This window comes from Ursus arctos, unplaced genomic scaffold (genome assembly GCF_023065955.2).
Source record: "Ursus arctos isolate Adak ecotype North America unplaced genomic scaffold, UrsArc2.0 scaffold_19, whole genome shotgun sequence".
Lineage (NCBI taxonomy): Eukaryota > Metazoa > Chordata > Mammalia > Carnivora > Ursidae > Ursus > Ursus arctos.
In genome coordinates this window covers 50720922-50735884 of record NW_026622863.1, presented here as the reverse complement: position 1 = coordinate 50735884, position 14963 = coordinate 50720922, and the positions used below count along the sequence as shown (strand labels likewise).

Here is a 14963-nt window from a genome sequence, read left to right as displayed (position 1 = left end):
AGCCCCTTGTTCCAACTTCAAGACAGTTCGAGCAGAGCATTGAACCCATAGTGAGTCCCCTCTGAACCGCGTCCATGAAGCCGCGTTGGCCCTGGGGACTGTGTACTGTGATCGGCCCCACGCCTTAACATCCGCCGCTCCCCTCTGCACCCGCACCGTAGTGCCCCCTACTGACCCCGGAAGGCAATCACACCGGAGTTCAAAACCAAATCCTGCCTCTTCCTCATTGGCTTCTCTGAGCCCCGGGTTCCTTACCTATAAAATGGGAATAATGTTCCTGTGGATCTCAGGGGAGAGGCTTCGTCGAGTTAAGTGTTGGGCATGGGGCACATGGTAGGGCATTGTAGTAGCATTTGTTTCCTTTAATCTCCTAGCTGCTGTTAGGGTCCCAGGGACCTCAGACACCCGGCCCAAGGTATGTCTTGCTCCCTCTTTGCATCCCCAGGGGCCAGCATGGTACATATTGGTAGAATGAATGATGGCAACCACGAATGACCCTGGGCTGGTTTGATATGCCCCTAAACCTCTTCTAGAATGGCTTTGGTGTCCTTGTTAGAAAGTTCGTTTTTTTTTGTTGTTGTTGTTTGTTTTTTTTGTTTTGTTTTGTTTTTATATTATGTTAGTCACCATACAGTACATCCCCGGTTTTCGATGTTGTTAGAAAGTTCTAGCAGAAATTATATTGTAGCCCTCTGTGAGAATATGTAATAGAGCTGGGTCCTACCAGAATGTTAGATTCCCAGGGATTTCCCATGATGGGCTCAGGGCAGTGCCAAAAGGTGGCAGCAGGGTGGCTCAAACACACAGGGAAGCTACTACAATTCACATTCCCTAGACTCCACGCACAGACCTCCGGACAGGACCAGTCAAATGATTTCAGGTGCCTGCTTCCGGAAGTCCTGCTAGAATAGAATACCATGGGGCTGCAACAATGATTGCCAGTGTAGCTATCTTAGAATATTCCAGAAGCCTGCCGTGATAGGTGCAGGGCCATGACACATTGTGATACCAGCAAGAGCCGCCCTGTTTTCATGTAATAGGCCTGACCCTTGCTGACATCATACATCTAGGACCCTGCTATGAAACCGTGCCTGCAGCTATTTCCCTGAGAAAAATGCAATGCCACCGGCATCTCCTGTAGAGGCATGCAACAGAATATTCTAGAAGCATGCTAAAATAGACTCAAGGTCCCATGCCAGCCCCACCAGGGCTTGCTATAATAGACGCAGTTTCCACAACCATATGAGTAATTCTGGGGCCCCCTGAAGGGACCCAGGGCCTGCCACACTAAGCTACCTTGGGGCCTTTCTCTAATGGGCTCAGGAAAAATTACTTCCATCAGAAGTATCATTTACTAGAATTAGTTCTACTCCATTAACGCACATAACCATAGTTCATCCTCCAATGGGGGAGAGAGGCCAGAACCCATTTTACAGATTAGGAACCTGAGGCTCTGTGGTTGCAGGCGGCGGCGGGCGGGAGGGGGGGCGTCCCCTGCTAGTGAGCAGCAGAGGTAGAAACCAGAACGGAGCCTGTGGTCATCTTGCTTTCACTTGGAGGTATCTGCTCATGGTCCCTGCTTCTGGCCATTCCGGGCCTTGAGACCCAGGGGTCAGGCCTGCCCTGTGAGAATGCAGGGATTCAACTTTCATTTGTTTACTCCTCTAAACACGTATGGAAGGCTTACAACTTGTCCATGTGCTGAGAACGCAGAGCTCACGTTCCAGTGGTTAATACGTAAACAAACATGCAGTATCGCATAGGATTTGTACAATAAACATACAAATATACAAGAAATGGGCTTCATCCATCTCTACAGGGCAATAAAGCCAGGAAGGGTGGTTGGGAGGGCGGATTGGAGATTTTGCCAGATGGAAAGAGGCTGGTGAGCATTACAGGCGAAGGCAATGAAGGAGGGAGCCAGGTGGACGCCTGAGCTGAGAGTTTCCAGGCAGTGGGCACAGCCAGTGCGAAGGCTCAGAGGAGGGAGCAGGTCTGGTGGGCGCTGGCTGGCCGAGCAAGGAGGGAAGAGCAGTGCGGAGAGCAGAGAGCAAGCGCTAAGGCTGTGACTGGACGGTGGAATGGTCTCTGGCCGTCACCTGACTCTCGAAAGGGTAGTCACCGTGGTCACCTCCCTCCAAGCACAAGTGGCATGGCCCCAGGGCATCTCTCCTTGGTCTTTGCCACCTGACCCACCAGAGGTATCCCCCAACACACACCAGGCAGGTGCCCCACCCGTGACTAGGTAACCTGACATGGTGGGGTGCCAAGGAGACACCCCAACGACCGCTGGGAGGGAACAGGGGAGCAGGGCTGCTGTTGTCAACAGGGCAGCCCCACCCCAAACGGAAACACCTGTGGCAATGGGGGGGCTCCGGAGAAGCCTCAGAGCCTCAGAACCTTTTCTGGGTCCCGGTCCCCTCCCGCGGGGTCTCTGCCCTCCAGCACGGGGTGGGGCGGGCTTGCAGGCTGCAAGTCCGGGGCGGTGCCCCCTTCTGACCTGTCCCTGCCCCTTCCTGCCCTCTTTGATGTGGCCCCACTTCCTCTGGCAGGAACCCCCGCCCTCATTGGGTCCTGGTAAAAAGGAGCCGCGGAGCCGGTCCAGAGGCAGCAGCTCCTCTCTCCTCTTGGCCCTGTCTCCCAACCCTTGTACCAGTGCTGTGCCTCAGTCCCTGGTACAGGCATGGGGGGCAGGGACCTGGGGACCCCACAGCACCGGGCCCCGAGGGATGAAGTCAGGTGACTCCAGCCCCCCGTCCTCTGTGCCTCCATCTCTGCCTGCTGCGACTCGGGTGAGGGTCTCTCTCCAGATTCTAGAAGTCAGCACCCCCCCCCCGCCCTTGCTGACCCCCAGGTCTATCATCTCAAACTTGATTTCCTGTTCAAGGTCTGTCGGGTCTTGTTCTGAAATCTGAGTCTGTCACTACCGTGGCCTCCGACCTTGTTCAGAGCCCAGGGAGCCCTCTGTCCTTATCTCTGTAACTGACCCTCAAGGTCCTGCTCCCTGTTCCCAGTTCTTCTCTAATAGAATGCCTTCCACTGTTAGGGTCAACCTCTCCCCTTTCCCCACGTTTCCCCGACACTGTCTGGCCATGTCAAACAGCTCTTTCCCTGGGGCGCCTGGGTGGCTCAGTCGTTAAGCATCTGCCTTCGGCTCAGGTCATGATCCCAGTGTTCTGGGATAAAGCCCCGCATCAGGATCCGTGCTCAGCGGAAAGCCTGCTTCTCCCTCTCCCACTCCCCCTGCTTGTGTTCCCTCTCTCGCTGGCTGTCTCTATCTCGAATAAATAAATAAAATCTTAAAAAAAATAAAATAAAAAGCTCTTTGCCTGAATTTCTTTGCCTGACCCTGTCCCCATTTCTCTCCTCCCCTAAGGCCACCCCGACCAGGTCAGTCTTCCTTCCAGGGGCTTCCTAACCCGTATCTGAGCAGCCTGCAACCGGGTCCTGCAGAGGTGGGTACCAGGCTGGCTTCAGCTCAGGCTATGAGTGATGCTCTCAAAGCCAATTTCCTTAATTTTCAGGCAAAGGAAGTATCTAGAGCCTGAGACCTGGCGCTCAGCTACTCACCGAAGGGAGAGCCTGCCCCCTGAGGAGTTTGCTGTCTGCAAAGGGGCATGCGCTCACTCAGGAAGGGGCAGTGGGGCCTGGGGCTGGAAGGGGGAGCTGCCTGGCTTCCCTGCCCCACTCCTCCACTGTCAAGGAGACAGGAAAGCCCAGGTTGAAGCCAAGACCTCTGTGGTTCAGAACCGGGCAGCACAGGACTCCACGAGCCCATGCGCTACCCCCCACCCCGCCTCACCGCCCCAAGCAGGCCCAGAGTGGCTACTTCTCCCCCCCTCCAAGGCCAGAGGGCCTAGACCAGAGTTGAGAACGCAGGAGCCTACGCCCTCACTCACTTCCTCCCCAGAGACTGGGGGTGGGGGGCACGCCCCAATGCCAGGTAGAAGGGCTTACTTATTCCGACACCAAGAAGTGACATGGACCAAAAGGAGACCCAAAGAGGGGAGCAGTGTCTTAATACAGGTTCATATATTCATTTACAGATGAGAGGACAGGAAGGATGTGGCTCCCAGTCCCACCCCTTACATGGGGGGTCCAGAGGATGAAACAGAACCCCATCTTTTGCATCAACCCCATTCAATTTCCAGAAACAATCCCACTGGTAAAGGAGCAGATACCCTGGGCCAAGCCCCTGACTGGGAAAATAACTTTATTTTCTTCAGGGGTGTGGACAGATGTCTAGTCTCAGAACTTCTGGAATTGCTTCTTGGTGCCAGCAGCCTTTGTGACTTTGAGCACGTTGAAACGCACGGTCTTGCTCAAGGGCCGGCACTCGCCCACTGTGACGATGTCGCCGATCTGGACATCCCTGTGGAGGTGGGCAGGGGCTGTCACGGGCTGGATTGTCCCATGCAGGCCACTAGAGGCTGAGGCCTCTCTGCTTTGGCCCCACCAAACCCTACCCAAGCTCCAGTTTCACCTGCCCCTGGTCATTATTTATGGAACACAAACTGTGTCCAACATACCAAACTCAAAACTACAGAGAACACTCCACCCCTTTCAGGGACTGCTCAGGGCAGACGACCTCCATTGATCCTCTCCAGTTTACCCAGACTGGAGGTTCCTGAGGACATCTGCTTGGTTATACCATTCTCCTCAACAGTTTACTACCCACACAGCGGCCAGAGTGCCCCATTAACCTCGGCCAGGTCCCATGTCACTCAGAGTTGGAGGCAGACCACCCCCTCCTCTCTGCCTGGGAACCCGAGGGCCCTTCATGTTCACCTGAAGCAGGGGGACAGGTGCACGGACATGTTTTTGTGGCGCTTCTCAAAGCGGTTGTATTTTCGGATGTAGTGGAGGTAGTCTCGGCGGATGACAATGGTCCTCTGCATCTTCATCTTAGTCACCACACCTGGGGGGAGGGGACGGATCATAGGTCAGCCCCCCAGCAAGGGGGGCTTTGAGCAGCCCAGAGCACGCTGGGAGTTGGGAGCAGCCAAGGACAGATCCCAGGTCCCGCTGCTGACATCAGCTGTGCCAAGTGGCTTTCTCAGCAGTGCCTGTGGCGGGCATCTGAAGACCATCGTGAAAGGACATCATCTGCCAGTGCCCCCTGAAACCAGGAGTCTGCCAACTCCTTCCTCACCCAGGAATCTGAGCATCCCCAGCCCATCATCCCTCAGACCCAGAAATCTGAACCCAAGCCCCAGAGGCCCTCACTCACCAGACAGAATCCGCCCTCGGATGGAGACATTACCAGTAAAGGGGCATTTCTTGTCAATGTAGGTGCCCTCAATGGCCTGAATAAGGGAGAGAAAGGAGTGAGCCTTGAACAAGCAGTTCCTGAAATAACGGTGGGGGGGAGGCGCCCTCAGGAACATGAACTACATTTCCCACCAGCCCCTGGACCAGACACTCCAATGTGGGCAAGGTAACCGGGTTTGTGCACACGTGTAGGGACACGGGGGTCTCCTTCCTTCTGAGAGTAGCCTCCATACCTCCTTGGGTGTCTTGAAGCCCAGACCGATATTTTTGTAGTATCGCGGGAGCTTCTCCTTGCCAGTTTCTCCAAGCAGGACCCTCTTCTTATTTTGAAAGATGGTTGGCTGCTTTTGGTAGGCGCGCTCAGTCTAGGTGGGAGGAGGAAGCTGGTGAGCCTGAAGCCGGCAACCTGGCCTGGAAACCTTCCCAGAGACCCCCAGATCCCATCCTCTCCAGCATTTACTCCCCAAACGGCAGCCTCCCAAGCCTCGATAATTACCGTCAAAAACACTAACCCCGAGTCTCTATGTTCAAACTCAACTCTGAACCAGAGTTACTACAGCATTAATGTTCTAAAACACCTCCCATAACCCGCAGAATTCATTCCTTAAAACCCAGGCACAATCATTTCTCTAACAACGTGGACACCTTTCAGCAACGATTATTCTCCAAGCCACGGGAACACCCATCTAGGATTCTCTCCTTATAAAATATATGCGACTTCAGAAATAAATACCGAAACCACGGGCCTCCTGGATTAACCCTTAGTTCAGTTCTCACAGGATTAACCTGATGGCCCAAGGCCTCCGGAAAACCACCCCGTAAACCTTGAGTTTTAAGAAGATAACACCTAAAAGGCTTGAGCCTCCACTAAACCCCACGCGGGCAGGCCCTGGGACTTAGGAGACGCTAATCTAGATTAATTCAAAGACACGCGCCCCCGAATTAAGTCTGGGAAATCGAGGCTGCCTCGCATTAACCCCCGAACTGGTGCGCGGGGTCCTTCTCTCCGGGACGCGCCCGAGGCCGGGGGTGCGCCCCGCAGCATCCGCGCCAGCCCCGAGCCCGCACCTGAATGTCCGCCATCTTCCCGGCCGCCTCAAAAAAGGAAAGCCGGAAGGGTGTCCGGGTTTCCTTATCGACAGCAAGGGGGCTAGGGAGGAAGTGACGAAAGGGGGCGGGAGCACGGTTTGGGGCGGTGCCTCAGGCGCGACTGCGATTGACGGGCGGCCCAAACCTAGCACGCGATTCGGAGACTGCGCGGACGCTCCACAGGAAGAAGGGCAGGGGGTCGGGCAGCGGCAGTCGGCGTCTCGCTAAAGTCACGCAGTGAATGTGCTGGGCGCGCTAGTTCACATTGGGAAGGCGAGGCCAGCCTTGAGCCGCCTACGTTATCGCGAGAGTTATAGGGAGGCGGGCATGTTTCGGCAGGGCTAAGATCACGTGGGGTATGGAGACCGCGTGGCTGTGCTCCTGCAGAATTCAAACGGGATGCGGTGGCGGCCATCTTTTTGCGGGGCGGCCCGCACGGTCTCAGGAGCATGAGCCAACGGCGTCGCCATCTTTGTGAGGGGCGGGCGTAGACCATGAGTTTTTTTTCAAGTTTAATGAAGTTTGTTGTCCTTGATGTCCTGTTTCAACCCCAGACAACGGTTTAGTGAAAAACAAAACAAAAACCCTTCTGCTGATTTTCTGCCTGAGCACTGTCCGGTAGAACTTTCCGCAATGATGGAAATGTTCTATATCTCCGCCGTCCAACACGGCAGCCGCTAGCACTTCAAGTGCGTATGTGACTGAGGACTTCAACTTTTAACTTTGTTTCATGTTATTAGATTTAAATTTACACAGCTACATGGAGCTAACGTCTACGGCATTGAGCGGGCAGGTCTATAATTGGATACTCATTTTATAAATTCTTAGAAAGCAAAGTCTTACGAAACAGATTAAATATCTATATATATCTATCTATATAGATATAGATATATAGATATAGATAGATGCAACTGATAAAGAATTGGTCTCCAAGTGTCCAAACGCTCCCTCTCCATTTGCGTACTTAACCTGTAGCATGAGGCTCTGGTGCGCAGACCACATTTAAAAGGCCTAACTCTCTCGTGATGCGGCTCTTCAGTTTTACATTCTTAGAGCTGACTGCCCCTCCCTCCTCCTTCCTTGCTGCTTCTAAAACATGTGGATTCCTCTGGGCCTTGGGACTTTTCAACTTGCTGTTCCTTCAGTTGAATTATTTAGCGCCTCACCTCTCAGGCTCTGGCGGAAACTACCCCTCCCCACCCCCAGCCTCCACACTGGTGACCCACTATGAAGAGGGTGAGGTTTCCAGAGCGCCTGGGTGGCTCAGTCGGTTAAGTGCCTTCGACTCAGGTCATGATTCCGGAGTTCTGGAATTGAGTCCCACATCGGGCTCCCTGCTCAGCAGGGAGTCTGCTTCTACCTCTGCTCTTCACGCTGCTCATGCTCTCTCTCTCTTTCTCAAATAAATAAATACAATCTTTAGGGAAAGAATTAAAAAATAAATAAAACCTATGTCTTCCCTTCCCCCACCGACCTTGTCGTAGCTTTCTTTTTTGAAGAAATAAGTAATTTCTGGAGTTTTTGATTGAGTTGATAAGGATCTATGATGTTTAGTTTTTTAAAAAAAGTTGTTATTTGCAAGGTGTGCTAAGCTATGCATAAAAACGACTTAGAAAAAAGCCTGGAAGGAAATGCATGACATCGCCGCTGGTGGTTTGCATCTCCAGGTGGTGAGATTAGGTGTGATTTCCTCTCTGGTTTTTAAAATGCTCAGTATTTTGCAAATGGCTCAGAATAGCTGATGAGATTTTGATGATAAGGGAAAAGCAAAAATATATATATTGCTTCACCATGAAGGGGTGGGGCAGTTTGGAGATATTTAGGTTCACAGCTTCTAATGACCACAACCCACAGTAGGAAATACAGTCGCATCCTGACCAAACACCTGTTTCTCTCTCCTCCCCTTCCCTCCCTTCCTCGTGCTTTATTATTTTTTTTAAGTTTACTTATTTGTTTAAGTAATCTCTACACCCAACGTGGGGCTTGAACTCATGACCCTGAGATCAAGAGCCGTATGCTCTTCCAACTGAGCCAGCCAGGTGCCCCCTTCCTCTTGCTTTCTAATTCAACTTTCTCCTTTCCTTCCTGCAATACACTGATTTTTTTTCTTTTCGTTTCTATTCAATTTCGTTGTCATTTCAAGGCTGGTTACAACCCACCACATTGATTTTGGCCCTGCAGTGCCAGACAGCCTTGACGCACAATGATGAACTCCAGCCAACTCTAGTGCTGATCACTTGAGGGAGTATTTCTGGCCTCTGCCGGATTTCAGACATATTTACCAGGGTTTCACAATAGAAATGCAAATGACCTGGAGAAGCTCATGTTCCCATGTGCACCCCAAAGCCTAGCAAAGTAAGACCCTCCCTTGGGCCCTGCCAGGGATGGGAAATGGACCAGGATGGGAAAGGGTGCTAGAACTCCTAGGGGACGAGGCAGAGATGGGCCAGGCATGCCCGCACACTGTGGGAGGGGGCTTTGTGGGCAAGGTGCAAGAAGGAGCTTTGAAAACCACCCGGAGGTTCTGAGTCTCCAAGTTTGCCCTCTAGAAAGGATTAAGGGGATGCCCAGAGATTCCATTTTCATCGTCTAATGGTGAAGGATGTTGTGCACCTTCTCACGTGCTTATTGGCCATTTGTCTATCTTCTTTGGTGAAATATTTCTTCAAATTCTTGCCCGATCTTTAGTTGGTTTTCCTTCTTATGGAGTTTGGAGAATTTTTCTTTTTCTTTTATTTATTTATTTAAATTTGAAAGACAGAGAGAGAGAACACAAGTGGAGGCAGGGGAGCAGAGGAAGTAGACTCCCCACTGAGCACAGAACCCGATGACGGGCGTGATTCTGGGATTCCAGGATCATGACCTGAGCCAAAGGCAGACGCTTAACAACTGAGCCACCCAGGTGCCCCTGGTTTGTTTTTTGTTTTTCTTAAATATACCCAGGAAACAAGTTCTTCAAAAGAGGTGGGATTTGCAAGTATTTCCTCCCAGTCCGTGGCTTGTTTTTTTCGTGGCTTGTGTTTGAAGTGGGAAGTTTTTACATGTTTGTACAGCCAAATTTATCTTTTTAAGGGATCATGCTTTTGGTAGGACTATATTGTGCTGCTTTAACAGGCAGTTTTGTTAAACTTAGTATTTAATTTTGGCCACTGCTGGAGGCAGCTCCCGTGGTGAGGGGGAGCCCCAGGAGGGGCAGAGATACTACCCGTTTGTAGATTCTAAAGAAAACTAAGTCACTGCGGTATCTTGGACATTTTGGAAAGATTACCAAGACAGGACATGTGAGTTGTAATCTGCCCCCTGAATTAAAGTAAAATGCCCTGTGAATTACAATAAAATGTCTTATCACATTCAACCAGTTTTCTCTGCGCTGTTAGGCATTTGAATATTGAAACTTCTTAAATTTCCAAGTGTTATTGACCACTAATCCTTAAGGGCAGCATGTTAACAAGTGATTGTGAAGATCCTGGTACCTGAGCAATGCTCCATTTACCCTTCCAGATTTAAGAAGTTGTTTTACGAGCGCCTGGGTGGCTCAGTCAGGTAAGCTTCCGACTCAGGTCATCTCAGGGTTGTGAGCTGGAGCCCTGCCTCGAGCTCCACGCTGGGCGTGGAGCCTGCTTAAGACTGTCTCCCTTCAGTCTTATATTCTTATAAAGCATTAGATTTCATATTCCCACCTCCAGTGCCTACTGCTACTTGCTAAGTTTCCTGTCCCAGTTTCTTTACACAAAGCACAGACCTCCTGGTGTGGCACAAAAAAATAGCCCACCAGCCCCCACAACGATGGGACTGGTCTTAAGATGGTGACAATTCCATCCTTTGCAGCTGAATTAGTGAGACAGTTTAGGTCCACTGGGCAACGTTAGGGCATGATGCTTTTGAGAAATACACCTATACAGACTCTCAAAGGATTTCCTTGAATGGCAGGTAAAAACTCTTGGTAAGTAGATAAAAACTCCAACGGACAGGTTATAATCCAACCACTGTGCAAAGTGACTTGAGCATGGCCAGTCGTTATCTGTCAAGCCCCCTTTGCTTGCCAAGGGCCTGCCTCCACAGCAGACACACACTGCAAAGACGCCACGTTTCTTTAAAAATAATTTATTAGTTTGGGATCACAAAATACAGGGAAAGCACCAGGGCAGTGCCTGTGACCCTCTGGCTGTACTTCCCAGGCTGCGCATCTGGACTACCTGCGAACACCACCAGGCTTGGCCCCCACCATGTTCGCACCCTAACTGCTGCAGAGCATAGCACCCGAGCCCGGGACAAGTTTAAACACCCCATTCACAACACAGGGCTCCCCTCCAATCATTTCCAAATCGCTCTTGCAAACGGTGAAGTAGTTGTTCCAACTATCAAATTTCTGAGAACTCTCGGGAATGAGTAGGTCACAGGCAATTATGCCTCCAAGCTCTTAGAGTTGTGTGTTTTTCTTTTTAACCTTTTAAGAAAGCGTTTCATAACAGCAGTGACTAAAGCCCTTTCTGTGTCCCCAGCATTCTAAGCCCCAGGCTGCCTGTAGCTCGAGGACAGCAGCCCCGGGGAGTCCCCCATATCCTAGGGCGGCGGTGGAGGAAGGGCAGGCCAGGCCAAGCATGAGGAATAAACAGTCAATTTTATTGGGCTCAGACCAGGAGTCCATGGGTCTTGAGGACCTCTGTGTATTTGTCAATTTTCTTCTCCACGTTCTTTTCGGCCTGTTTCCGTAGCCTCTGTGGGGTTTAAAGAACAGATGGTGGTCAATGGCTGCTGCCCAGGACCTTTGCCATCCCAGGAACCCAATCCTACTCCCCGCCCCAAGTTGGGCCTCAAGTAGAGGCTTCTGGGACCAAAGCCCACTGTATCCAGAGAGTTCACCCACAAGGCCCTGCCCAGGAGTGTGGTGCCCTTGGTCTCCAGCCCATCCTCACCATGAGCTGCTTCTTCTTCCGGTAATGGATCTTGGCCTTCTCCTTTCTCTTCTCCTCCAGGGTGGCTGTTACTGCCTGGTACTTCCAGCCAACCTCATGAGCCAGGCGCCCCAGGTAAGCAAACTGTGGGGGAGGGGAACGAAGTTCTAAGCAAGTGGAACCAGGGGGTCTATGGGACAGGGAGTTGACAAGCTGTCCTAGAGGACTCCACTTTCCCCACCACGCCTAAGTTCAAGGCACACCCACCCCCTGGGGGCTCCTGCTGGCATCAGCTGAGCCATTGGCATTATCGGCACCGCCCAGTGGCATCCGCAGACCATCGTGAGAAAGAGCCATCATCTGCCAGTCTCGGGCCTCAAGTTCGCCCCCTAGCGAGATGATTTAGGGAAACCTGAACTCACCTTCCGCGTGGGCTTCAGGCGTACCACCTTGAGGGCAGCAGGAACCACCATCCGCTTTTTCTGTTAGAGAAGGAGAGGGGCTTAAGAGCCCTGGAGTAAGGGGCAGGCAGGGAAGAAGGCTGGCTGGAGCAGCGTCTCAGCCAGTGCTGTTCTCATGAGGGTCAAACAATGTAGGTACAACTGCAACATCACAGACGCCAGACACACGGCTGCTGCGCAGACGGCCGTCGAGCTCACCTTGTCGTAGGGTGGTGGGATCCCATCGAATACCTTCAGGCGGTCCAGGGCAGCCTGGCCTCGCTTGGTCTTGTGGGGCAGCATGCCTGTGGGTGGAGGGACAGCAGGCTCGCTCCGCGGGGCTCACGAGGACCCCACCCCCCACCCCCCCAAGCAGGCACACTGGTGGCCTCAGATGGTAGTGCATGTGGAGTCATCTCATGGTCGGGGGACTCGAACACGAGTGGGAGAAGTCCTCATCACTGGCCACCCATCCCACCGCCACCTGCAGTCCTCAGGCCCAGCTCACCTCGCACTGTCCGCCAAAAGATGCGGCTGGGTGCTCGGAAGTGGTAGGGGCCACGGGATGGGTTGGTGTTCATGCGCTTGCGGAGGAAGGCCAGGTACTTCACTGGGGAGAGAGAGGGTGCCAGGCCTCAGCCCCCAGCCACATGCTACCTTCTTCAACACACACATCCATACTCCCAAGGGCCTGTTAGGGAACGCAAATGAGCACCTCCCACCACTAGCAGGCTCACTTCTGGAGCCGAAGGCGGCCGCGAATCTCCCAGGTCCACCCTCTCCAGCCCTTCTCCCAGGTGCTAACTTACACTTGTTTCTGTAGAAGTTGCCAGAAATGTTAATGCCCTCACAGCGCACGACTACAACCTTCCGACCTAAAGAAGGAAAGTAAGGCAAATAAGGACAAAGGCGATGAAGCCACCCAAGGAGTCTACCTACAAACTGGCCGCCACCCACTTGCCCAGTTATTGCTGAGGACCGGAAACAGGGTTCATCCGTGGAGCTGACCACAATGCACAAGAAAGCCAAGACCCCAGCAGAGCTGGATTTGTGCTTCAAGTAACAGCCGACAGAAAAGAATTTTCCACCTCAGAGCCCCAGACCCCAAGAAAGGAAGTAGGCAGCAGGTCTCAGAGCGGTGCATGGGGTTGATCTCATGGTCGTGAGACTCAAACGAAAGATGGTGATTGTTGCTCATCACTGACCACTGGCTGGGACTCATGCCCAGGGGAGCTGTGGGCAGAGAAGACTTACCCAGAAGCACCTGTTTGGCCACGATGGCCGCCAGGCGGCCCAGGAGATGGCCTCGGCCATCGAGCACCAGGACCTGGTGGAGATAATAGGGTGAAAAGGCTTAGATGGACCCTCAGCTTGACCCCCCCCCAAAGCAACACTGCATCCCTAGAGTGCCTCCTATCCATGAACAGGCCTGGAAACTAGAATCCAAGCCCCACTACAGATGTGGCCAAGAAAACAAATGGCTGACTCACGATTTCAGTTAATGGCATAGAACAAAGCCCTTTCCTCACATCTCAGCTGCCTGAAGGGCCGAAATTCTTAAGCCCCGATTACATTGAAGGGTGAGGATGAGCTGGGATTTGAACAAAGGCTGGCAACACTGTCCATTGATCCAGTCAGAATGTATAATCCCTGACACAAGTTGTGGAATTCCAACAGACCACTTCTCTCAAGGTGAAAGTTTCCAGTGCAAACTGAATCCTAAAGGAAACAGGCTCAGAGTGGTGAGGCTCTGCGAGTAGTCAGGAGCCTGGGCTGTATCTTATGCTGAATTGAACTCTGTGTCCCTGGCTGAACTGCTCAAAACCAAATCCTCAGCTTCACCACGAGTCAAGTGCCCACTCTTACCGAGTACTTGTTATATACTTGTGATTGTTGGAAGGCAGAAGGGTACAGAATCTAAAGCCAGGCTTCCTGACAATGTGACTTTGGCTAAAAATCTCCAGCTTCCTCACCTAGAAGATGAGGATAACAGGATCTGCCTCAGGAACATTATTGTAAGTTAACCGAATGACACCAAATATAAAGCAAACTGTGCCAGGCACCCAATAAATGCAGAAAACACGTGTTTCGGGAACTCTGCCACCTTCCTGACCCCACAAACGTGCTCCTTCCTTCCCCCACCGCTCAGACTCCTTACAGGAAATTCACATGGATACCCTTTCCCGAGCCATCCCCTCCTTTACATAGAACAAAGGAGACGAGGAATCCAGGGACTCGGAGCTAAGCTTCTGCTGTGCCCCTCGAGGGCCCCCAGGTGGTTAAGGGCAGTGGAGCCTTTTAGCAGCTCTCTGGCATTTTAAACCATCCGTCAGCCCCAACGAACAAGAGAGAGCCATTCGTTCCTAGACGTCTTGTAGGCACGAACGAACGCTCTGGACCCACTGCGTAAAATCTCCCAGCAAAGCGTCCAGGGCTGCAGGACACGGATGAGCACTCCCACGAGGGTGAAGCGCCGCGCGCCTGGGGCAGTGCGGGAGCGCCCTCCATTTTGGCCAATCCTCGGTTCCCCATCGCCCCGCAGCTGCCCATGCGCTTTCCGCGCGCTTCCCCGTAGCTAGGGACACATGACCCCGACTCGGCCAAAATCTGGCCGACTCGAATGGCAAAATCAGAGTTAATTTTAAAGTAACTCTCCCCGTGCTGGGAGCCCCCACAGTCGCCCCTAACGAACGGATGATGCCGCATTTTAGCCCCGGGTCAAAAAAACCGTCCCAGTATTTCGTATTATTCCCCCGTTGCAAACTTTTTTAGGCCCAAAGCCTCTCATTTCGATCAATTATCGAGTTTAGCTTTCACAACACACCTACGAGGAGAAAGAGGGCTCAACCTCGCTCTGGCCTGGATCCCACCCAGCCCCACGCCTCCCCGGCCCGCGCGGAGCCCGCACCTGCCCCTCCGCCATCTTCGGCAGCCGCCTGGGAAAGAAGGAAGGTTCGGCGCAGGGTTTCTTATCCCTTGAAACAGGGGCGGAGGAAGTGACGCCGCATGGGCTGTGCGGGCAGCCTTCCGTCTTTTCATTGGACCAAGTGTCTTGCGCGTGCGCAGAGGGGCCCCTCTAGAAGGCGGGTCATCTTCTGACTGTCCAATCTGGTTCCAATCCTTCCCGTCAGCTGTTAGGCAGCCATTGCTGTGCGGGGCGAGAGATCACGTGGGGTAGGAAACGGCTCTGCTGGGGCGGGGCTGGCCAGCCTCGGCCGCCATATTTTTGAGGGGCCGTTAATCTCCCTCTTCGGGGTTGCCCGGGTGT

General features: G+C 52.7%; 2 protein-coding genes and 5 non-coding genes across 7 annotated transcripts; all 7 read right to left on the bottom strand.

Annotated features, from left to right (window-relative positions):
- Positions 1–4196: 4196 nt before the first annotated feature.
- On the bottom strand, positions 4197–6455 carry RPS11 (ribosomal protein S11). The gene is made up of 5 exons (XM_026481828.3): positions 6340–6455; positions 5505–5636; positions 5231–5306; positions 4789–4918; positions 4197–4372 (listed from the first exon to the last, which is right to left on the bottom strand). The coding sequence occupies exons 1-5, from the start codon at positions 6352–6354 to the stop codon at positions 4249–4251; spliced, it is 477 nt and encodes a 158-aa protein (XP_026337613.1). The 5' UTR covers positions 6355–6455; the 3' UTR covers positions 4197–4248.
- Positions 5026–5111, bottom strand: LOC113243650 (small nucleolar RNA SNORD35). The gene has a single exon (XR_003312187.1). It is a non-coding gene; the product is annotated as a small nucleolar RNA SNORD35 (small nucleolar RNA).
- A 3993-nt stretch (positions 6456–10448) lies between the features above and the next one.
- Positions 10449–14684, bottom strand: RPL13A (ribosomal protein L13a). The gene is made up of 8 exons (XM_026481832.4): positions 14604–14684; positions 12950–13022; positions 12505–12570; positions 12204–12305; positions 11915–12000; positions 11678–11737; positions 11277–11399; positions 10449–11078 (listed from the first exon to the last, which is right to left on the bottom strand). The coding sequence occupies exons 1-8, from the start codon at positions 14616–14618 to the stop codon at positions 10992–10994; spliced, it is 612 nt and encodes a 203-aa protein (XP_026337617.1). The 5' UTR covers positions 14619–14684; the 3' UTR covers positions 10449–10991.
- LOC113243651 (small nucleolar RNA SNORD35) lies at positions 11536–11620 on the bottom strand. The gene has a single exon (XR_003312188.1). It is a non-coding gene; the product is annotated as a small nucleolar RNA SNORD35 (small nucleolar RNA).
- LOC113243649 (small nucleolar RNA SNORD34) lies at positions 11807–11877 on the bottom strand. Its single transcript, XR_003312186.1, has one exon. It is a non-coding gene; the product is annotated as a small nucleolar RNA SNORD34 (small nucleolar RNA).
- On the bottom strand, positions 12080–12164 carry LOC113243647 (small nucleolar RNA Z195/SNORD33/SNORD32 family). Its single transcript, XR_003312184.1, has one exon. It is a non-coding gene; the product is annotated as a small nucleolar RNA Z195/SNORD33/SNORD32 family (small nucleolar RNA).
- Positions 12820–12903, bottom strand: LOC113243648 (small nucleolar RNA Z195/SNORD33/SNORD32 family). The gene has a single exon (XR_003312185.1). It is a non-coding gene; the product is annotated as a small nucleolar RNA Z195/SNORD33/SNORD32 family (small nucleolar RNA).
- Positions 14685–14963: the final 279 nt, after the last annotated feature.